The sequence below is a fragment of the Carya illinoinensis genome, chromosome 11 (genome assembly GCF_018687715.1).
Source record: "Carya illinoinensis cultivar Pawnee chromosome 11, C.illinoinensisPawnee_v1, whole genome shotgun sequence".
Lineage (NCBI taxonomy): Eukaryota > Viridiplantae > Streptophyta > Magnoliopsida > Fagales > Juglandaceae > Carya > Carya illinoinensis.
In genome coordinates, this window is record NC_056762.1 from 35,113,758 (window position 1) to 35,138,554 (window position 24,797).

General features: G+C 32.6%; 2 protein-coding genes across 4 annotated transcripts; one reads left to right on the top strand and one right to left on the bottom strand.

The window, feature by feature from the left end:
- Positions 1 to 7,221: 7,221 nt before the first annotated feature.
- Positions 7,222 to 9,075, top strand: LOC122282069 (ethylene-responsive transcription factor ERF061-like). The gene has a single exon (XM_043093998.1). It carries the CDS (start codon positions 7,809 to 7,811, stop codon positions 8,736 to 8,738), a length of 930 nt encoding a protein of 309 aa, XP_042949932.1. The 5' UTR covers positions 7,222 to 7,808; the 3' UTR covers positions 8,739 to 9,075.
- Positions 9,076 to 10,381: 1,306 nt separating this feature from the next.
- Positions 10,382 to 16,968, bottom strand: LOC122282068 (DNA primase small subunit). Of its 3 annotated transcripts, none has more exons than XM_043093996.1 (17): positions 16,728 to 16,968; positions 16,462 to 16,609; positions 16,294 to 16,344; positions 16,022 to 16,197; positions 15,717 to 15,794; positions 15,507 to 15,618; positions 15,041 to 15,125; positions 14,881 to 14,932; positions 14,735 to 14,793; positions 14,546 to 14,661; positions 14,354 to 14,475; positions 13,764 to 13,832; positions 13,568 to 13,625; positions 13,201 to 13,274; positions 11,348 to 11,396; positions 11,167 to 11,261; positions 10,382 to 10,674 (listed from the first exon to the last, which is right to left on the bottom strand). In XM_043093996.1, exons 2-17 carry the CDS (start codon positions 16,592 to 16,594, stop codon positions 10,612 to 10,614), a joined length of 1,392 nt encoding a protein of 463 aa, XP_042949930.1. In that variant the 5' UTR covers positions 16,595 to 16,609; positions 16,728 to 16,968; the 3' UTR covers positions 10,382 to 10,611. The 3 variants fall into 3 exon arrangements, with proteins under 3 accessions (XP_042949930.1, XP_042949929.1, XP_042949931.1); XM_043093995.1 differs by having other exon boundaries at positions 16,779 to 16,967; XM_043093997.1 differs by having other exon boundaries at positions 11,167 to 11,246; positions 16,779 to 16,966.
- Positions 16,969 to 24,797: the final 7,829 nt, after the last annotated feature.

A 24,797-nucleotide genomic window follows, 5' to 3' on the forward strand; every position in this document is an offset into this window, starting at 1 on the left:
TTAATGATCATATTTTTATTTTAAAAATTTTATTTGTAGTTATTTTTATATATTTTATTAATATAATTAACTGTATTATATTTTTAAAATATAAAATAATTATTTTAATAAATTATATTAATAAAAATATATTTAAAATAGTAAAAATAATTATATGTACCTGACTCTTCTCATATCAGATTTTTTTTTTTAAATTTTACTACATATAAATAAAGTTACGCACTAATCTGCATATTAATACTGATTTATTTATATTTAAAATTTAAATTAATACTATTTTTAATAAAATTTATTTTTTAATTAATCACATTAAATTAATATATAAATTAATACATAATTATACTTATAACTATATTTTTCTTTTTCTTTTTTTCTCCTAAGGGAAACCGGCCAACTGGCGATTGACTCGTAAGAATTAAAAGGCTAGGTCGGTGGTTCACATGCAAAACCAGAAGTACTTTTTTATCATAGAAGGTCAACGACCTTATTCAGCCTTTGTGGTTTTCAACGCCAGAATCTTTCTTTCGAATGCTTATAATTCGTTAATTTCGGGCATTTTAAGCAAGAAAAATGATGTTTACATTTGTTATTATATAGGCGTCGTATAATTTAAAAAAAATTAATATAAAATTTATATGATAAAAAATTAATTTTTTAATCATAAATCTTATTTTTTTTAAAATAATTACACAATATTTACACATTCAATAACTGTAAATAATATTATTTTTTAAATAATTATCTGTTTAAATGGTTAAGATATAAAATTAATTAAAATATATTATATTAATACGTGTGATTAAAGATGGCATCTCCTATTAAGTGAATCATGTTCATTTAAATGATTGAAAATTATAAATAAATAAATAACCTCTCTCTATATATTGGCCGTCTATCACAGATCTCTATATGTTGAGAAGAATTAAATTTGGGCATGTGGGGTTGAGATTTTGTAGTATCTTTTTAGAAGTTGTTACCTTACCCGTGAAATGGAGAGAGAGGTAGGCAGTACGTGTGTTTCATCTTTTTAGGTGATCTTTTGAGGGACGATGACTCAAAAAGTTTGCCTGCTCAAAGCTATGCAAATGAATGCTCTTGCTTACCATTAATTGTACGAACGATAAGGGTACATGCCATCTGCTACATAAATAGATTATAATATGAGCAATCAGAGGAACATGACAATTTGATTTTGAACTGTTTTGAGACAACTTGTTCGAAATTAAAGCATCATATGCGACAAGACTTGAAGGGGGTGAAAGAGCCAGTTTGAGAATTTGTATTAGATACGTATGTATGGTAATTTCATCTATAAGCTTCGTGATCTCGATATCGAATCACGCCAAATCTTAATGTTTATCTTTTGTACTTGATTTATTTTATTGAAATCATGCATCCATACCATGACTAATCAACATGATCACCAATACCCCCAAATCAATTTGACCAATTATTATTGCTCACTTGTTTGCAAAATCGCATCGGAGTGAACTTTTCTTGCACGACAGCTTAAACATGTGAGGATAATATCATTCTAACTATCAATTTCTAACCTTGTTTAGCTCTTAGCCATCTTTTCTACTTAATTACAGGTTTTTCTTTACCCATATTAACTCATATGGGTTGCCTGCGTGATATTAATAATATTATTTTTTGTACTTTATTTATTTTATTAAATCATGGATGCATATGCACCACGACCAATCATGCAACGTGATCATCAAGATATCCAAGTCATCCAACCAATTTGAAGGGGGCCTTTTAGTGCTTGTGGGCCTTTTAGTGCACGCGGGAGGTAATTAAAATGTAACTGAATTGATTGCATCTTTTATATACATATACTCTCATATTATTTTGATTTTGATATCGGAGTATTCTTAGGACAACCAGTCCCACTCCCTTTTGTTTGTGGTAGATCTTCTGTGTAGCTGGCAGTATGAAACACGTCGCTTAATAGTGGTGTCGTCTGTGGGATGCAAACTCATGACTGCATGGTTGGGGTCCCAGCCACGCTAATAGAAAAGGCATTGAAAATGTCAGAGTGGGCCTCAACATCACAATGGGCAGAGTCAAGGAGGGAGGGGAATTCAAAGGCATCAGTAGCTCTCGGACCACCAACAAGGGATTTGTAGTCTAGAATGGTGGCCAAGTCCATAAGGGTTGAGCCCATAAACCCGTCTTGGTCCTAGAGACGGGGGGATTCAGATGGCGATGAGGAAGCCTGAGGCATGTCCCTTACAAGGCTTGATGTGGCAGCCTGGGGCACTTCCAGACTTATCCAAGTTTTTGTCAACAATCGCTCCTTTTGTAGTTTCAATAGGGCGGGTGTTAGGCGTCTCAACATCCTCTCGACGAGGATGTTGGCAAGGGTTTCTGAGGAAGGTGGGGCAGCAGACCTCTTCTTAGAAGCCTTCTGAATAGGCTTCAACTGTTGTCCTTTTACATGGGAGCGATCGGGCATGATAAGAAATCTATCGATATAGGCTTTCGATAGTAGTTTATCAGTCCAAAAGGCATTGTCCTTGGTCTTACTATCGTGCTCTGCTGCCCAAGACAGAACTGCATCAACGCGTTCTAATTCATGCTAGAAAGGAAAATTGATATATCTTTATCATCAGGGATCTTCCTCCAAATGATTCGAACAGGAAAATCCCTAATAAGGTCCTTAGATGGCTGTAAGGGTCACACATCCAGAAAAGCCTTCCTCATCTACTGCACCTTCATCGGGAGAAGGAATCACCAACTCCATTGACATGGGAACCCTGCAACTCGTCCGGAGCTTGGTTAACTCCTTCTTAAAAATAGTCAAGCTCTAGGAGAAACCTTCAAAAGAAGGAGCAGCCTGTCTCTCGAAAACCTCGATTTCCAAAGGAGTAGAAACCCTAAAAAGGGTTTCCATTATTGAACAACTGGATGAAGTACTGTAGCAAGCCATTAGATAAGGAGATGCAAGTGGTAGCAAGAAAGGGAAACAAAGAAAGAAGAAAGAGCAAGAACCCAAAGAAGAGCGAAGTGGAGACGTTTCGATGATAGTAAACCAGAAAAGGAGGGAAAAGACACGAACAAAGAAAGTAATAATGAGATTCTGAAAGGGCAGGGGGGAGAAGCTAAGAGGTTGTCCATGTGCTGACAGTTAGTATTCTTGAAAACCAAAAAGAATGAATAAAGGAACGATTGTGACCACATGTCGTAACCCGATGAACGCAAGAAGGCGGTTTTCAAATCGTTTATGAGATAATAAATATATCCAATAGAGAGTTTGCCAAGGCTATCAATCATTACCTATCTAGTACTAGCGAGGTAGGGTCAATTATGGATTAATTTCCCACGTGTTGCTAGGAAAAAAAATTAGCGAGGTAATTGAAGGGGACCTTTTAGTGCTTGTGGACCCAATTTGGTTATACAATTCTTAAGTCCATGAGCCCAGCAGCCTAAGACGGATTGTATACAGGCTGTCGAATGGATAACGACCAAATAGTCTGCAGATAGCAACGCTGACATAATAAGAATGGATCACTCCAATTAATGAGGGAAACTGTGGAGGTATATCTTTAGAGAATGGTTATCTATTCTTCTCTATGTTTCTATAAATAGCCTATGGGAGGTAATTAAAAGATAACTAAATTGACTGCATCTTTTACGTATACATACTCTCATATTATTCTGACTTTGGCATCAAAGTGTCCTCAAGGTAACAAGTCCCTCCCCCTTTTTTCTGTGGCAGATCTTTCGCGTGGTTGGCGGTGTGAAACACGTCATCAACACAATTATTATTGGTTGCTTGATTGAAAATGGCATCAACATGAACTTTGTTTTCCACGATTGCTTAAACATGAAAGGATCATATCATTCTAACTAATGAATTTCTAACCTTGTCTATCTCTTAGCCATCTTTCTTACTTAATTATAGGTTAGTCTTTACCCATATATATTAACTATATATTATGTGGGTTGCCTGTGTGATATGGCATTCGTTAGGATGATCCATATTTTTGTAAGAGTAGAAGGCCGAACATCGTTAGTTGAAATCGCATAATCGTGCATGGAGGAAGTAGATGGCATACAAGTACACCATCAAATAAAAACTGATTAGTATAACAAGTTTTGAATTAATAGTATAAATAATATTTGTAATTTTAAATTATGTAAATCTCGCATATTTATTTTTAAAAAAATTAAATAAATTTGAAATATATATGAAAAACTTTATTTTTTTAATGATAAATTTCACTTCTTATTTTTTTATTTTTATCTTTATAGGAGTGCGCAAGATCAAATTACACACCTTAAATTACCCAATGATAATAAAGGTGAGTAAAGACTTGAATCCAAATATTCCTTAAAACTAATGAGAAGATAAGATAATTCATTTCATAGAAAATAGAGTACGAGCTGTTATATATATATATATATATATATATATATATATATATATATATATATATATATTGTTGTCCATTTTAGGTTTGATCGGTTTAATCATACATATATCTTATTTAAGATATTATTTAGTTATTTAAATAATTGGTACATCAATTAAATAGAACATTAAAATTTAAAGAGTAATATTTGATATAAGTTATAAATAAATAAATTTCGTATGTCTTTTATTAAAAAAGTGAATCGTAGTAATAAAAAATATTTTTTTCATAATTTTTTAATATAGAATCTTTTTTTTATATATAAAAAATTTACATAAATTTTACCTACTTGAAAATTGTATAAATTCATTTCTCAAATTTAAATAGTTTGTAACGAGAAGAAGACAAATAATAATCCCCACGAGACGAAACGAAAATGTAGAAATGTTAGAAAAGGAGACGCGTGGCAGAGATGTTACGAGGGACAATACCTAGAAAAAGACTGGCTACTATGATAAATCGAGAAAGGGGGATGCGAATTATTATTCTACCTTATATATTTCATATATTTTAATGTTATTTATTATTTTTATTAAATTAATTAAATTATTCATATTATATATTTATTATAAAAAATTAAAATAAATGTAATATACGATATACTGAGATGACGAATAAAATTATTAAATCTAAAAGGTATCTTTTTAAGAGCTGCAATTTAATAATTTATTTAATTTTATCTATATTGATGTGACAATTCTACACATTATCAAAGTGTTTGTGCGTGTATAGGTATATACATGTATTAATAAATAAACTAATAAATAAATTTATATTAAAATAAATATTTGAAAAAGTAGGTTTAGGAGATGTTTTGAAAAATCATTTCATAAAGTTTCTTGTTGATTTTTAAACATTATTTAAATATAAATATTTTTTTAATTATTATAATTTTTTTAAATTTTTAAATAAAACATAAAATATAATAATTTTCTAAAATTTAAACTTAAAATAATATAAAAAAATAATATTATAATAATATATTTATTTATTTTAATTTTTAAAAATTTAATAAAATATTTTAATTCAATTTATTTTATTACTATTTGCTTAATTTTCTTGTTGCTCTCTTCTCCTATGGTCCTGTCACCTGGCAGGGCCCAGTGAGTGGCACAGGAGTAAAAAGAAAGAAACAAATTTGAAACCTCGAGGTGGGGAAAGTCAAGACTCAACCCTTATACGTCTCTTACACTCGTGATTCACTGTCCTTCTTCTGACACTGCCGCTATGACTCGGTTTCCTAGCCACGTCCCATTCAAGTTTTATGAAAAACAAAATAGGCAAAAGGATAGAAATACGATTTTTTTTTTTATAATTACCTATATAATCTTTATTTTAAACTAAAAATACCTTTATAAAATAATTTATAAAAATAATATCATTTTGTATAAATACACTCATTTTAAAATATGGTTATAAAAAAATATCATAAAAAAACTGTGCATATATCATTTATTTAAAAAAAATATCATGTTGAATTTTACTATTTTTTTTATCTAAATGATTACATAAAAACTAATATATAAATAGATTAAGGTGTATTTTAGATAGTAGGCTGAGATGAGATAATTTTATATAAAAATTAAAAGTTAAATAAAATATTATTTTTATTATTATTATTATTATTTTAAAATTTTAAAAAATTAAATTATTTATTATATTTTATATAAAAATTTTAAAAAATTATAATAATAAAATGAGATGAAACTAAATCATTTCTATATTCAAATTAAACCTATATGCATCATCTAGTTTTCCATACTCATTTCTTTAATAAAAAGAAAAAAGAAAAAAGAATAAATTCTTTTGTTTTTAATTTTGATGAGGTTGATGATTTATTTATTCGAAAAAAAAGGTGGGAATCTAGATATTAATTTTACAGTCGATAACAGTTTTAGTAGGTTGATAGGAAGCCAAAAGAAGCAAGGAATTAATTATCGGATCTTCCACGCAATCTTTCTACTACGAATGCAGGCAAGGTGTACTTTACCAAAGGATCTCTGAACATTCAAATTAGGAAATGTTGCTCTTCTAGAGCTTCAGCTGGATTTTTAATTTTTTTTTTTTTTATTTAGTGACTAAGGAGTTATTTTTTAATAATATTATTAATTTTTATTTTTATTTTAAATATTTAAAAGTGTTATAAAATATATATATATATATATATAAGCACAAAAAATACACTAGCAGGAGTTCCAGTGGCCGTAGAGCCACCCTTCAAACTAATTTGTAAATAAAAAAAATAAAAAGTTGTACAAGAATGTAATTTTAAACTGTCAATATTTAAATATTTAATTTTAAATTATTAAACTCATTTTAATTTAAAATAATTTTATACATTAGACATAATATTTTTTAACTCAATATTTCTTTATATGCAAAATTCATAATTTTTTTTTAATTTTTTATAAATATATAAAAATTTATATTAACATCCAAACATATCTTAAGTGAATCATATAAAATTCATTTCATCATTTTAATTTATTATTATTTATAAAAAAAAAATTTAATTTATATCAACTTAACTCATTATACAAATGGTAAGAAAAATTAAAATTAGATTTAGATGTTAAGAAGTATTGAAATATATTATAAATAATAATAATAAATATATAAAAAAATAATAAAATATTAAATAATAATATGACATGTTAAAAAAATATTAAAATATTCTCAACACCCATCCACAATTAAATCGCAGAAAATGATGGGGATTCGTAGAAAAGAAATCACCTGAGGGCCTCAAAGTCATCTCGTAAAGAGGCCCCACTCTCTGTAGAACTCAAGTTCAAACTACTGTAGATTTGGGCTGTTATGAAGAGAGAGAGGGAGTTACAGCTCAATGTGGAGGGCCATGCCTCGATGATCTCTTCAGCTATAAATACACCAAGGAAGACCGAGCTTGGTCTCAACTCTTAACACAGTACTTCGAAATATTTGTTGTGAGATTTCGGAAAAGGAAATCTCAATTGGGTCCTCTGCCTCTTACTGCCAAACCTTCTGTTTTGAGTTTTCTTTCATGGTAACTCTGCTCCTTTGTTAAGCTTTCCTTAAGAACCCGAAACTTCTTCTTTGAACCCTGTATCCCTACAGTTCTTCAGTGATCCACGTAACTCCTTGGATCACTCTATTTCAGAGATAAAAATTAAGTTCCTTTTCTCATTCTTTTTCATCTTCTCTCTGTTTTTGGTAACGAAAGACTATCAAAACTGTCTTCATCCATTTGCAGTTTTTCGTTTTCTTACCATTCTGTTCTAATTTCCACCATCTCTCGTGAAAAAAGGACAGTTTTTAGTGGCCTCGTTTACTGCACATTGATTTCCTACCGATTTGTCTGTTCCAATTTTCACGGAAAACGAACAACGAGAAAAAATTTTATCCACTATGGATACAAGTCGAGACCACAACCTTCCCGTCGCATTCACCGACTGTGCCGATATCCGATCATCGTTATCTCAACTCATATTAACAGGGGGCACCAACACCTTGGATTCAATTTTCTCTCGTTGCGATTCATCAAACACCATCACCAGCCCCGTTTTTGAGCCTCTAGGCTCTTCTGTTTACCTCCGCCAAAGAGATCTTCTCCAGAAGTTCTGCCAAGAAAGCCAAGCAAACGGTGCGTTTACTCGCAGGTCGGCGGCCAGCCCATTCCAGAGCTCTGTGTGCTCAAGCGCTTTCATAACTCCATACAAGAAAAAGTTATACAGAGGAGTGAGGCAGAGGCACTGGGGCAAATGGGTCGCAGAGATTAGACTACCCCAGAACAGAATGAGAGTCTGGTTGGGCACCTTTGACACTGCTGAAGCCGCTGCTTACGCCTACGACCGTGCTGCTTGTAAGCTTCGTGGCGAATATGCGCGCTTGAATTTCCCAAATCTTACGGATCCAAGTGTGTTAGTATTCGGAGATTGTGCGAGATTGAATGCCTTGAAGAGCTCGGTGGATTCCAAAATCCAAGCGATTCGTCAGAAGATGAAAAGAGAGAGAGCTAAAAAGAATGTTAAGAAATGCAGTACGAAGGTTGACGCCAATGGTAGCGAGATTGAGAAGGCAATGAAGGTTGGGCCGTCGTCGTCGTCGTCTTCTTCTTTATCGTTACGGGTGAAGCCATTGGCTCCCCCTAATAGTTGGGGGAGCGACTTGTTATCATCCGAAGTTTCCGAGGACGTTCTAAAGTGCGAGAACTCACCGTCCTCTGTTTCAACGGAGTGTCCGATGGCACCGGCAAAGGAACCTGAAACCGAAGGATGTTCGCTGGAGACGATGCCGTCTTTCGATCCCGAATTGATCTGGGAAGTTCTTGCTAATTAGAGAACTCGTTTCTCAAGCAGAATTTGTGAAAAATGTAGCAACTTTTTGAGGAGAAAATACCAAGTCAAATGTAAATGGTAGTGTCGGTGAGGGTTCCGTAGTCAAATGTTTTCTTGTTCCAGTTTTAGTCCTTTTAGGGTTTCTCTTGGCTATGCCAGAGGTTATTATTATGGATATATTTTCGCCTTCTGCCTTTTTGTACGAAGGCATTAAGAATATGTTCTTAGAGGTAGTTGCCCTCCTCACGGGGATTTCATATGTAAATCGTGTTTTACCTTTACTTTACATTGCTATGTTTTGAGTTCTGGAATAAAGTCTCTTACAGTTTCTCTTTTTTTTTTTTTAGTTGCCTGAACATTTAAAAGTATGTTATACTAAATAAGAAGATTGCAGGAGAAATCAAAGAGGGTACTGGTACTAGATTACAAAGATCAGGCCAAGTCATGGTAATAATGTATTACAGAACATATGTATTTTTTTATGCTCAAAGAGGATGAATTTATGAAATTACAAGTTGGATTTTGGAACACAAGATTGCATTGTTTACTTAATCAGAATGTAAATGAAAATTTGCTATTTTGCCCTTCCACAAGACGGGAGGAAAATAAAACCGATTTCTTAAATTGAGAGTTTCGACCCGGCCGTGTTCCCCGGCTTGTCCTCCATGCTTCTTAAACAAACGTAAGCAAGCTTTAGGGGAGGAGGTGGTCCAGGTCATAGATATGTGGTTCTAGTCTAATGCCAATACAACTGAGGGAGATGGCGATACTGCTTATTAGATTATAAGGACAAGCACCCTGGAATCGAATCCGTGCAGTATTTGTCCTTTCGAACTATTGCGAGTTTGCGACCCCTATACTTTTTTGTACCATCTTAACCAAGGTAAGAAAAAAATACAAACGTCAAACACAGAAGTGACCACAAAATGCTTGATTGTATGTTGGGGGGCCAATCTCCTCTGGTGAAATTGAGTAGAAAAATGCCCCTATCTGCACGCCAAGTAGACAGGTACTTGCAGTAAAGTTGATGTCCATTTCAAGCTAAAACTTTTCTGATCCTAATTAATTTGAATTTAAGATGGAAGCATTCGTTTTGTCAAGAACCTGTTTTAATAGGGAATCATGCAGAATCCAAGACAAAGTTAAAGGAGCTTTTGGATTGTAGTTACTCTAAAAGTGATTATCCCACCCTACCGGCAACGACACAAAACTCCACGAAGAAAATAAAAAAGAGAAATTCCTAGTACCTGGCTTTAAGAAAATTGATGTGTTTGCATAAAGAAAATTTATATTCATAAACCTCATATACCACACACCACTCTTTTTATTATTTTTTTTACCAAATATGTGATAAATAGATGATGAGTAGAAGAATTAAATTATTTTAAAAAGAATAAAATAAAAAATAAAAAAAAAATAAAAAAGTGTGTAGTGTATGGTGTGTGAGACTTATGAATAGCATAGAACGTAGTCAAGAAATCTAGGTAGGGGCTTACATTAATGAACATCAATGCTTTTTTATTGTTATAAACATGATATGGAAAGGGTACATTTAGTAAATGAAATCTCTCCTAAATGGGGAACCAAAGCATGAGATTTTGGACCGGCGGGTTGTTGCAATATATCAATCAGCAGAATAAGATATGAGATGAAACTTTATAAGTTCTCTTAAACCAAAAATTGACATCATATAAACAGAATGGGGTCTGCCAACAACAATAAACATTCATCCAGTAACAGACTGACATTCACAAACCTTTAGCTAAATTTCCATAATTATCGTTTCAGTTCCTTCAGATATAATCATACCAATAATCAGACCAACTCTGATAGCCTAGCCGGATGCATGGTGTGATGAAGTAATTAGAGAAACACTACCAATTCAGGGAATTCTTTGAGTGTTGCAGTTTCGCATTGTAGGAGTTTTCTATCTCTTCCTGCAATATTACATGAATTGCATGGTTAACCTAATACTTCCTTCTGTAAAACTAGTTGCTTCAGCAGAAAAATCTAAAAGAAAAAGGGATTTATATATTTACATATTAAGCATATGTATAAGTGGAATCAGTAGACATAAATAAGTAAACCCCTTAGACATTCCTTGAAAAGGCGTAGGAAAAGAAAAAGGACAACTTCATTTCAGACCTCTAGAAACACAGTTAGCAAGTTTCTACTACACGGTAGTTGGGGAAGTTCTATTAGAATCATTTACAAGACCTCCTTTCCTCAAATAGTCTGTGTTTTAGCCGACACTTGATATTCTAAAATAGGCATAGACTAAAATAAAACATAAGAGTGAAAACGACCCAATCAAAACTCAAAATTGCAGCCTGAAATTCCTTACTAAGCAGAGACGTGTCAAAGCAAATCTGGACATGATGCAATTTCTCATATTGACACAAGGAGCAACAAGAGAGTTTGAGATATACCTTGCAAGCCTTCAGTAGAGGCTGTAAGAATGATGATCTGAAAAACCTAACTGATTTCCCCAATGAGGTTCTATCCCATTCTGGCATCAATAAAACTTACAACACCGTCAATGGTACTGGGAAAAAAAAAAAAAACCAAATGGTATCAGTGATGAAGGGAGCAAGCATTGTATTGGCATACCATTATCAATATCTGCTCTCAAACTTCCCGTGTTCATTTCTTCTAAAAGCTGCAAATTCAACAAAAATCAAATGGGATGCCATGAGATCCAGTAGACAAATTCCACTAACTGCATTAAATTAAAAGAATTCATCCATAATATTTCCTCACGCAAATCTGATAAGGTGCTAGTGCTACTTTTCTCACCCATGACTCCACAAAACCATGGGGTTCTAGAACCATTTTTGGTTGATCCGAAGGTATTTGACTTTGAGGGAAGGATGGAATCACTGTTATATATTACTTTGGAATATTGTTTAAGAAATCTTCCTAAGACGAATCAGTACGTTGTTGCTGGCAACTGTGGGGGCTTGCTTTAAATCGGAGTGAAAATCTATAGTGCATTGATCCCGTGTCATAATATTAACTTCCATAGAAGTCCATCTGCAGGACTAAACCCACCTGAGAGCGGCTTTCTTTGTTTGGATGGGTACACTAGGGAAGATCCTTACCTTGAAAAAGGTACAAAAGAGACATGTTATGGTAACAGAGTGGTGTTTGATGTGTATGAGGGATGAGAAAAATGCTTTCCACCAATTACTTCATTTTGAGTTGCTAGAATTGTGTAGCGTGCAGTTCTTGGTTCTCTTGGCTACATTGGGTGATGCCTGACTGGAGGCAGATTTACCAGTACGCTGGAGACCAGATTTGAAAGTGATCACAGCAAGATCTTGTGAGTTGTCGAGAATGATCCCGATATGTTTAATTCGGTGCACATGGCGAGAGAAAGAAAAATAGCTTCGAAGACAGCAAAGGGACAATGGAGGAATTCGAAGCTTTCTTTCCTCTAGCTTAAGCTTCCATAATTTTCTTGATCTTCCTTTCTCTAATTAGGTGTATCTGATGTATACTCCATATGTACTGTTAGTTCCATCTTGATCCTTTGATAAAACTTATCTTACTTTTGAAAAACAAGGTGTAAATGTGCTCCACCAAGGAGATTTCTAAAGAGAAAAACAATCAAATGCGCAGTAAAAAAAAACTAGATATTTGAATAGTTTAATCACATGCCTATTAATCAAGAGGCACATTAACTGGATGCTTTTAGCTCACGTGAATAAGGAGGCATTTAGGCAAGGAAGCGGTGAGTAACATTCATTCATAATAGAAAACGATTAATAGAGTTGAGTTTTATAACAGCATAAACAAGAAAACCATTGAAGTTCCCAAGAAAGTCCAACATAAACTAATTAATAGCCCAAAAGTAAGTCTATAAAAGAGTTCAATTATGCTGAAGATGAAAACCCAGCCACTAACATATGATTCCAAATGCTAAGACGATACTGTTGGAGAAATCAAGATGCAATTGGCAGAGCCGAGATGGAGTACTTATGGATGAGCTACGGGAACAACTTACCAAAGCTTTTGTTCACACGACTTGCAGTTGGCTACATGAACAAATATTAAGACTACAAAAGATTAAACTAGAAATAATGCTAGAGGTGGGAATTGGCTAGGCCCTTTCTTCAGATTTTACAAAGCTTACACCATTACAATAAAATAGGGAGAAGCCACAATTGCACAGGTTCCAATAAGCAGTTTCAGAATAGGTTATATAAATTTTTAATGTTAGCTCAGTAATACTATTCATACATGGAGTAATTATGGGAAAAGTGTAGTGATTGTATCACATAGAAATCAGGAATTATTCAAAATCTGCATCATTAGGGAAAAAAAAAAAAAAACTTATATTGTTCTTAGATGAAAATTTTACAAAACACTTCAACTGGGTTTGAAAAAAAAAATTGTACTGGAAAGCATCTACAGAAATGAAAATAAATGGTAATAAATACGACCATTCCATACAAATTTACCTTGGAAAGGGTTGGTACTGATGTGGGGTCAAATTCTTCGCAACAGTTTGGATCAATAGGAACACAAACACGACCTGGAATAAGGAGAATAAATGACTATGGAAGTACTAAAATCACACCACAACTAATTAATATCTGCCATAAAAGATGTTTGCAGATATCACATGTTCAAGGTTTCATGCAATAAGCATATGAATTCCATCGCCAAAGTTTGAACATCTCTGTAATTTTAATAATTTTTGGAGTTTGAGGCGTATAGAAAATGCTTTGCAGTTTTAAGAACAGTATCCAATAATGTGATATCCAGTCAACATTTTTATTACCATGGCCGTTCATATTCAGTGCTAACAAATATTCCTGGCCTAACCTGTTTTTGGATGTACGCAGAAAGGTGCTTTTAGCAAATGATTCATGTGTTTTGAAACCTAGATCACAAAAAGATAGGCCAGATGACAAGAGTTATCATAGATGTCAGTATTTCGCTAAGGAATATATATTTCTTTATCCATGCTGATATATGACCCTGAGAAGAGTGTAAGAAACAGAGAGGGGATTATGCTAACCTCCATATCAAGCCTGGGGTAGGTAAAAGAGAATACAATCTCTTTGACACACATTTGCGGTCCTTGTGCCTGAAACAAGGAAAGAGGCCAAACAAAATAACAAAGTCCTAATAAAATTGCCTTGCACTTTACTAGATTAGAGAATTCCTTGCCCAATAGTTTTCATGAATCCATCATTAACTCTGTCACAATTTTATTCATCCTTACTATTCCCAGATTAGCTCCTTCAAAACCTTACTATTGCCTATTTGCTATCCATTGGATAGATAGTACTAAGAAACCAGCACTTGACATTTTTAACATCACAAATAAAAATGTAAGAGTAACTGACCTCATTATAACCAGACAACACATCACCAAGGTATTACTAGAATATAAAGTAATTGTAGAAATACAAAACTACCTTAAATATCTCCTAGTCCAATCTAATGCATCTGGACGCCTTAGATAAATGAAAAATTCTAAACCCAATGTATTGTATAGAAATTAGTTTTTTTTTTCCCTACCATTCATGCTAGCATGCCATGGATGCTGATTTTCAAGTACAAGGTTCCTATAGAGACAGTTGTATTATATTAAATATTTCATACCTTGTGTTTTCCTGATTGCAGTATACGTTTTAGTTGCTCCCATCTAACAACATTAGTGTCCTCTTTTGAGATGGAGGATCGCTTATTGTCCTGCCACTTTCCCCGAAGTTCAGAGGTGATAGCTGCAAAGATAACGCCGTGTATTATGGTTAAGAACATTTTTTCACACAAGAAAGGGCAAAAAATTCATACATTCATCCGGAATCATCTCCAGGATCTTCTCATATCTCTCTTCAGTGGAAAAAAGTTTTTGACTTAAAAGCAATTTTGACTCAAAGAAGTCCTTTAGAACTTCAGTGTATGATCTCCTGCAGAGATAAAACATGTCTTAGAACAGGAAAAATGGGCCCAGAATTAGAAAGTAAAAATATTAAGACTTACCCAAGGAATGGATGCAGAGGATCCGATAGAGACACCTTTTTATGACTGTTTTCATTTCCCTGAACAGATTTAATAAATTCCATAAATCTCTATACCATAAAAATACCTTTCAAATTCAAAGTAGTTTGAAAAGAATGGTATACCACCTTGTATACACGGAAATATTCAGCAATAGATGCCCTCTGTTCATTTGTCAACCTGCAGGAGCGACCGCAGTACAGTTTGTGTAATTTTGTGTCATGACATAAGGTAAGGAAAATGAAACGTGTTCAAATTATTAGAATGATCAAATGTCTGCGGCATAACCTTCTTGCTTTCCCATCACAAACCCAACAATGAACACCACGTCGACCACTATATACCCAAAGAATATGATTAAAACCAAAATCATCTGCAACAGAGGAGTTAAAAGCAAAGTGTAAAGCTATGGCATCTGTAAAGGAGATGATAAAAATTAAATAACACACAGGGCCAATATTGTACTTTATTAAAACTAACAGTACGTAGCTTCCGACACTTTATATTAAACCTTCTCATTAATGTTAGTGGAAACTTATAGCAAATGGAGTAACTTTCTAGCATCATCTCTCCATATAACATGACGCCTTAATATTGCAACATTAACAAGAGCTATAAGCCACTCCGATTGTGTTCATTTAAAATACAATTGCTTAAAGATGCCCCCTAACTATTCAAATAAAGAAATCTGATACCGATCAGTCTGTCTTCTTTGTTTGCTTGGACCAAGGAGGAAAACAAATGTCACCCCTACCTTTGAGGGAAGCATCAATCACTTTGATAGCAACTGTCATTAGCGGCCAGCAGTCCAAGCAAACATCAGCTCCTGAGCAGCAGTATCTAACATCATCATAATCTGTAATATCCTGCCGAAGGAAGTACGAGTCAAATAAACAGGCCCTCATAGTCAAGATTTCAGTTAAATTGTGATTGTTTTAGTATGTTCACAAGTTAATTAACTTACTATATCAAAAATAAGCTCCCTCTCCACTGGAGCGAAAACATTATCACCACTTTGTGCATATGCATGTCTCTTTGCTGGCTGCAGCAGAAAAATGATTTTAAAGTCAACATTACAGGCAAGAAAATTGCGAAAACTAGCTTAAGATGTAGTTTTCATCTTTGATTAGAATTGTATGCTTAAACTTCTTAGTTCATTATGCGACTTTAAAACTAGGACAAAATCTAGTGTGAAATAAGTCAGGCATTAACTGTCACAGGAAACATGCATCAGTTCGACATAATCAGGAACGATATCGAAAATCATACATCCACGCTGTATACAGGCCCGATATCTATTTTAAAAGGACACTTTTCTTTGATAGAGTTTTCAAGTTCAGATGCGCTGTTGAAAGACTGAAAGCGGAGATAAATGTCATTATCCAGTGTGAACGAAAATTCTCTTCGGCCAAAGTAGGACTGATCACAGGCAGGATGCTTCCCATCTACAAATATAAATTAAGTAATCTTCAGCAAAATTACTTTCGCATGCGCGCACACACTAAACACGCACACGCAGTGATTAGGATAAGCAGTTTCACCGTTTCCATAGGACATCCATTTGAACATATCAGCGTGTGGAAAAAGCTTTCCTGCCACAAATAAAAGCAACAAGAAAATTAGATATGAATGAGCTAATCCTAGAAAATTGAAATCTAGCTAAATCAACACGATCCAGAGGCAAGAGTAAATTCACATGAATAATTTACCGTAATAGACTTTGAGATAATTGACGTTAAATCCTTCAGGAGCAGCGTTCCCTTGCATCCGTTCACCGCCTTCAGGTTTACCCTCATCAATAACCATGTCCTGGCTCCCACTTTCGATGTCCTCTCTGGTCATGTTTGAGAACTATACCTATAATTATTTCAGATCCCCAAATCCATCAGGAAGATAACGGAATAAGAAGAACGAATCAGGTATAGTAAGTAATAGATCAAATTAACAACTCAAGTGTACTAAAACCTAAACCTACAGGAGGACGATAAACTACAATTCATATCGAGACAAAGCTTGGTAAATTTACTAAATTATATGAAGAAACTGAAAAAATATGATGCTTAAGATGGAATCCGTTGCCCAGTCAAATCGCAGCTGCTTGTCGTGATGGCAAGGTCGGGGGGACGGGACTTGAAATGGCGGGAAGAGAGGATGAAGACTCGAGAGTAGGTCTTCTTTGGCGGGAAATAGTTTTCACTTGGGCCACCCGCCATCGGCATGTGTACGTGAGAAGGTCACGACTCTTTAAAAAAAAAAACAAAAAATGTTAAATACATATCTAAGTTACAAGTATATATTTAGGGCTGAGTCGGATATCAAATCTAAATTATTTTATTTCAATTCATATCATTATTATAATTTTTATAAATTTTTACATAAAATATAATAAATAATTAAATTTTTTTAAATTTTAAAACAAAATTAATATTAAAAATTTATATTATAATAATATTTTTTTAAATTTTTAATAAAATATTTTATTTCATTTCATTTCATTTAAACAGTATAATTAAACGAGGCCATAAATACATAATGTATTCAATGCGGATGAATTTTAAAAAAAAGCTACCATTTCTTTTTTGAAAAAGGAAATGCAAAATAGAAAAATATAATTTGTATTTCTAGATAGAAATCCTCAGGGCTACTCTTGGTGACTCTAACAGAACTCATATTTATAAGTTTTGTGCACTTATTTTTTTGTAATTTATCATGAAAAAATATATTAGATACAGAATATACTATATAAGTGCCGTGCATTTTTTTAAAAAAATAATAAAGTCTATTTTTTAAAAATTATTTTTTATATGTATCTCATGTTTATTTATTTATTTATTAAATAATTATGCGACACTTACACACTCTATTATTACAAATATTATTTTTCTTAAAAACATAAATTTTTCTTATAAATTTCAAAATTATCCAATTTTTTTAAAAAGATTACACAATTAGTCAATTGTACATATTATTTCTAAAAAGGAAAAAAATACTAAGGTCCACATTCCAACTCCTGAGAGTTTAGTGTCTGAGAGTTGAGACGCCAGACACTCAACTCCCAAGGGGTGGCACTAGGCTAGCCTCTTCCCTTTATTTTTTTTTTGGGTAAAAAAAAAAGCTTTTCCAAACCTTGTACATTAAGGGCCAGTTAGGACAGTGGACCTTTGTATTTTTACTATTTATTATTATTTCTATCTACTTTTTATTATTTTATATTATTATTCATTATTATTTAATATTTTTTATTACTTTTTTTTACTATTCGTAGAACATCTGAAATCATTCCAGTATCCAAATACAACTTAAAGTGTTCATTTCAAATATTTTATCTAACTACCAATAAATTTATAATAACTCTCTATATACAATCTCATACAATTATGTCCTATAAGGCTGTACACATAAACGAAAGATTTATAAGCCAGATAAAAAAAATATATGTATACATATGAGATTATAGTATGAGAATATTAAAAAGTATATATACTCATTCATTTTTATCTAGCACATTTTAATGTCTTTATATCTTTTAATATTTTTAATATTCTTTGTTAATGTGCTTGTAATGTGTCTATTCACACTCTAGATGATAAAAATATCTAAATTAGAAAAATAAAAATCAGAAAATGAAAATAAAATGAGTGTATTGTTATAAATTGATTTGTATGATCATCTTTAGTCATCAATTATGACCACCATTCGTGGTAGCGGGCACAATCAGCTATTAAAACTGGGTACGAGATGAAATGAGAAAATACACACACATATATATTTTTGCGAGAATGTTTGGTGTATAGGATTTAAAATGAGAAAATACACACATGTATATATCTAGTTAATGTATTTTTATTTTATTTTATTTAGTTAAACAAACAAAATTAGTAGATGAGTGAGTATTTATATTAAATTTGTGATTGTGCATAAAATACTACATTTATTATGTACTTATAGCTTAATGATATTTATCTTCTTCATATATGAGGCAAAAAAAGTGTGGTCAGTTGAGTTTAAATGTATAAATTACATATTTATTAAATTATTTATATTCATATAATATTTTTATTGAAACTATTCAATGAATTTATATTTTATACTATTTTATATATGATATAGCTTAACTGCATTGTGTATGACGTTTAGTACTTTTTATCAACGTTCAAATAATCGATTAAAAGTTATTATAAATTGTTGATTCATCGAATCAGTCGTTACCTGATTTTGATTTCTCGAGTCTTGCTTAAGACAAGCCATTTAAGTCAAACACTTGGCCTGTATAAATAAAAGTTAACACACACTAGAGGTAACTTATGAACAATCTACTCACTTTATTCTGAATTAGGTATCGGAAGTGTGGTCCATCACATTTGAGGCTTCTTATTTTCTCGACAGAAGTTGTTGAAGCCATGAATACTAAACACTTCCATAATTTAACCTACGTCAACTTTTTAAAGGTAAATGATAAAAATATTATACTTTTTTTATAATACTTTATTATATAATTATATTTTAAAATAAAAAAAATATCTTAAAAAAATAATTTTTGTTATAAACTATCTTGAATTGTATGACCACATTTATCTAGTCGTCAAATGTATAGTGCTAGCATAGTATTAGCATAGTACTAGCATAGTGAGTTGGCCGACATATACATAGTACATAATGCTAGTATAGTACTAGCATAGTAAGTTAGCCGACATATGCATAGTGCATAGTACTAGCATAGTGCTAGCATAGTAAGCTAGCATAGTCTCATTTGTACGCCTATATATATCGTTGAATTTTTTAAGAAATTTATAAGTTTCATAACCTTTCTGAACTCTATCTCTTTCTCTCTCCTTTTAAAATTTTTATAATACGTTATGACTCTCTCTTTTCTATGATTTCATAACACGTTATCAGCACGAAAGTTCTGACGATTTTGAAGCTAGTAGTCCTCTACTTCAAGTAAGTTTTTCAATATATTTTTATATTCCTTATTTATATATGTAAAAAATGTCAAATCTTATAAAATTGGAATTCGTTGCTCTTGACATTTCTGGAAAAAATTATTTATCTTGGATCCTTAATACTGAGATCTATCTGGATGCGATGAACCTGGGAAATACAATTAAAGAAGGAAATCAAGGGTCCCTGCAGGATCGTGCTAAGGCGATGATTTTCCTTCGGCACCATCTTCATGAAGAATTAAAAACTGAGTATCTAACGGTGAAAGATCCACTTATTTTGTGGAATGATTTAAGGGAGAGATATGAATACCAGAAAACTGTAATCCTCCCAAAAGCTCGTCATGATTGGATGCACCTGAAGTTGCAATACTTCAAGAATGTTAGTGAGTATAACTCTGTACTCTTTAAAATTAGCTCGCTATTGAAATTATGTGGTGAAAAAGTCACTGATGATGACTTGTTAGAAAAGACATATACTACTTTTTATGCCTCGAATGTGCTCCTGCAGTAGCAGTATCGAGAGCGAAAGTTCAAAAAATATTCTGAACTTATATCTTGTCTTCTATTAGTTGAGCAAAATAATGAGTTTTTATTAACAAATCACCAGTCACGTCCTACTGGTTCTATATCATTCCCTGAAGTGAATGGTACTAGATTTACATCATTCCCAGAAGCGAATGGTGCATCTTTTCAAAGAAAACGAGGGCGTGGACGTGGTAGGAAAAACTATGGAAGTGGAGGTCTTAGAAGTGACCACACTAAAAGAGATAATAATAGATATACACCGTACCACCAGAAGTGGTTCAACTCAGAGAAGGGCAAAGGTTCCCAAAACAAATTTTTAAAGAAAGATGAAGATGGATGCCATAGATGTGGTATGACTGGACATTGGGCTCGTATCTGTTGTACAGATAAGCACTTGGTTGACTTATATCAATTTTCTATAAAAGAAAAAACAAAGAAATTTGAAACAAATTTTACTGAACCATCATATGCTTTAGATTCTATAGATGGAGAAGATATTACAAGCCTTGATGTTTCTAATTTCTTTGAGGATTCTAGTGGTAGAGTTGATCATGAAAGTGTTCATTTTTAATTAATGTATTTCCTTTATCTTATTATAAAATATTTTTATATTCTGCAATATTTTGTAGTAATAAAAATTTTATTTATTCTTTTATACTTGTTATAAATTATTGATGATATGATTTTATCTGAGAATGGAAATGGAGCATCCCTGAAGGATCGCCCTAAATCAATAATTTTATTGAGTATCTCATTGAGTGATACTTGTACCAAAAACTCATTATGATTTATGCACCTGAAGTTGCATAATTGAAATTGTGGAAAGAATATATATTTGAATGAACGTCTCGAATGTGCTCCTGAAGTAGCAATATCGAGTATGCTCCTGAAGTAGCAATATGAAATGCAAAAGTTCACAATATATTCTAAATCTGTATCAGTGACTGAGCAAAATAATGAGCTTTTGATAAGAATCATTATTCACGTCTTACTAGATCTACATCATTCCTTGAAGTGAATGATAATGAATTTATATCATTCTATTACCTGAAGTGAAAAGAATGATACGTTTCATTCAAAGAAACTAAGAGATTGAACGTGATAATGAATATCTTTTTGGGCCAGAAGCTCGTATTGGAAAAGCTGTAAGCTTTCTCTTTGAGATGATATTGTACAAATTATTGAATCAAATATTATGATGCATCAAAAGGTGATATGATTCAAAATATTTGTATCTTTTCATGGTTATCTTGATCATCCAAAATCAATTACGATAAGTCGAATGATTTTCATATGGACGTCCATAAAAGAACTAGAAGATTCTTTTACTATAAAGTTTTACCACCAGAAATGGGAAAAAAAAAAAAATTGCTTGAAGCAAATAAGATGAAATTATTCGACGTTATCTTGATTATCATATGTGAACCAGAAGTTCAAATGATAATTAAATTTTGGATACAATAAGATAAAAATGTCTCATATTCTAGCTGCTAAAATCCCAGCAATGATTGAAGTCCCTGTAGGACAATTAAGAAATTCAGCAGTCTAAAGACATGTATAAAGGCATGTGAGACTTATCGATACAAAAGATAGATTATCTCAAAAGAGAAATGCACAAATAATTTGGTGCTCCTGAAGAGGCCATACCCACAAAACAAGCAATAAAGTCCATCCAAATTCTCTATATAAAATTCTCCTATATAAACTCTTGAAGAGTGCCTCCTGAAGAGGTTTTTCATGAAAATGTCTTCCCTTGAAGAGGGACAGATACCTGAAAATAACGAGATCTCGTTACATTTCATGAATAATAGAGAAATTATAGATAGAAATAAAATTGTTGTCGACAATGTATTTCTATATGAGATGGCAATTGACATTACCAGAAGTAATGATGAAAGTGAATCAAGAATCATCGAAGAATACGACGTAAAATATTGGCCAAATTTGAAAGAAACAATTCCTGCAGAATTGATTCACTAATAAAATATGATGTATCGGGACTTATAGTCCAAATACCTAAAGAGGCGATGCTTGTTGAATGTCAGTGGATATTTATGGAAATGAAATAAAAATGTGATATATAAATCACGAGTCAGTTTCTCAATTCCTGCAGAATTGATATCACTAAGTAAAATGTGATAAATATGGACTTGAACTCTAAACACCTAAATAGGTGATTTTTATTAAATATCAGTGGATATTTATATACATGATATAAAAAGCCTGAAACTTTTAATATGAAAATGTGATATAGAAATCATAAGTTAGTTTCTCGAAAAAATAATATTGATATGATTTTGAAGTGGTTGAAATCATATTGAGATTTTTATTAGCTTGAAAGTTACCGAGAGTTTGGATATGCATGATTAACTGCATATTTATATGGATCATTGGATCATGATATATATATGAAAATCCCTGAAGGATAGAAAATGTCTGAAACTTCTAATATGAATACATCTGGAAATATATATTCTATCAAGTTTCAAAAATTCTTATATAATCTAAAGCAATCCAAACGCAAATGAAAACAAGCTATTATTACAGTTTATATATATGATTTAAATGTCATTGAGACTCCAGAAGAGCTCATAAAAACTGCACATATTTGAAATATAAATCTGAAATCCTTGCGGCTTCAAGGGAAGATGGATGATATTATTAGTCATGAAATACCATCTTTTAATACAATTAGTATTTCAGATTCATATTATGGGTTTGATATGAAGTGTGCATTATTAAAGAAGAAATAAAAGGGAGCACACAGAACATCTACCAAAAGATAAAAACACAAATATGAATATTTGTGAAATATTATTTTATTATCTTGAAGCAAGAATTACAAAAATTTGAGACACTTTGCCTCATTCTTCAAACGCTCTTGTTCTTCAAGAATTTGCATAGCATCCCTATCTAAAGGGGTGGGCAATCGAAAAGAAGATTTAAGTAAGGATTTTAAATTCCTATTCTCTTTCTTTATTGATTCTATTTTCATGTTGGACTCCAGAAGAAGTCGTTGAAGTATAGCAATATTCTCGTGAAGATTGTCAACTCCACAAGTTCTGGATTGCAGTCGCTGAGAAAATGCGACAATGGATGATGAGTATCGGGTACCGAGACTCACAAGCTCATAGATAGCTTCATTATCTGACCCACGAGTCAGATCATTATATTGCATGATAGCACCTGCGGTAGAAGCAGGAACAGCTGATGAACAAAGTGCAGAATATATCATATATTGACCTTGAGAAGATTGCTGAGCCATTACAGAGAGAGATTGCAGGATAAGAATGCAGAAAGAGATTGCAGAATAAAAATGTAGTATGATTACAGAAAAGTGAAGAAGATGAGCTGAATATCTATTTTATAGAGAAAATTATGATACAACATCTCTCGTGAAGCAAAAGAAAAGAGATGGTGTGACGCCCCCAAATTCCGTTTGGGATTGGACGGACATTTGAAGCGTCGAGACATGCAACACAAGGTTACCTGCCCCCGTTCATGACATATAAGATGCAATAATCCTAACATGCATCTAACATTATGCAATATTCGCAGCGGATAATTTTTTTCTTTAGCAATACTATGCACCAAATTAAAATATCTCAAATACTTAAAACATACTTCATATATAAAGATACATTGAATAACTAAGATCACAGAACTATTCCAAAATAGTTATGATCTAAAAGTACTGGAGATGCAACTCCATCGTACAAGTAGTAATTTAACTACTATATTAACCTTAACGACGCACCGTCGTTCAGTCGACTGTATCTAGTTGGTCAGCTCCTGATCTTCCTTCAGGTCCTGTAACAAGATCTACCATTCGGGGGGAATGGTAGTTGGGACTACCACAGTGAGATTTGATTACAAATCTCAGCAAGTTAACAAAAACTTCCATACAGACTAATGATGCATGTATGACAGTAAAAGCATAAATGCATAATCAAATTCATAAGTAATTAAAGTATAACTTAGCGTACAACATAGCATAATTGACATAGCTTAAATTGAATCATGAACTAAACTTGACTTGACATGAATTTGATCTGAAACTTGACTTAGCATGAACTTGCTCTGAAACTTGAATTAACATGAAAAATACATACTCCACAGTTGTTGTGGCCCCATGTATTCTACGTGTAAATACATACTCCACAGTTGTTGTGGCCCCATGTATTGTACGTGTAAATACATACTCCACAGTTGTTGTGGCCCCATGTATTCTACACAAACTTGACTTAACATTAAAAATACATACTCCACAGTTGTTGTGGCCCCATGTATTCTACGTGTAAATACATACTCCACAGTTGTTGTGGCCTCATGTATTCTACACAAACTTGACTTAACATTAAAAATACATACTCCACAGTTGTTGTGGCCCCATGTATTCTACACAAACTTGACTTAACATGAAAAATACATACTCCACAGTTGTTGTGGCCCCATGTATTTTACGCATCACAATTGTAGTTAAATACATACTCCACAATTGTTGTGGCCCCATGTAATAGATGGCATACTTAGCATGACGTACTTGTAAGGTACAGTAATACATGACAGAATATATT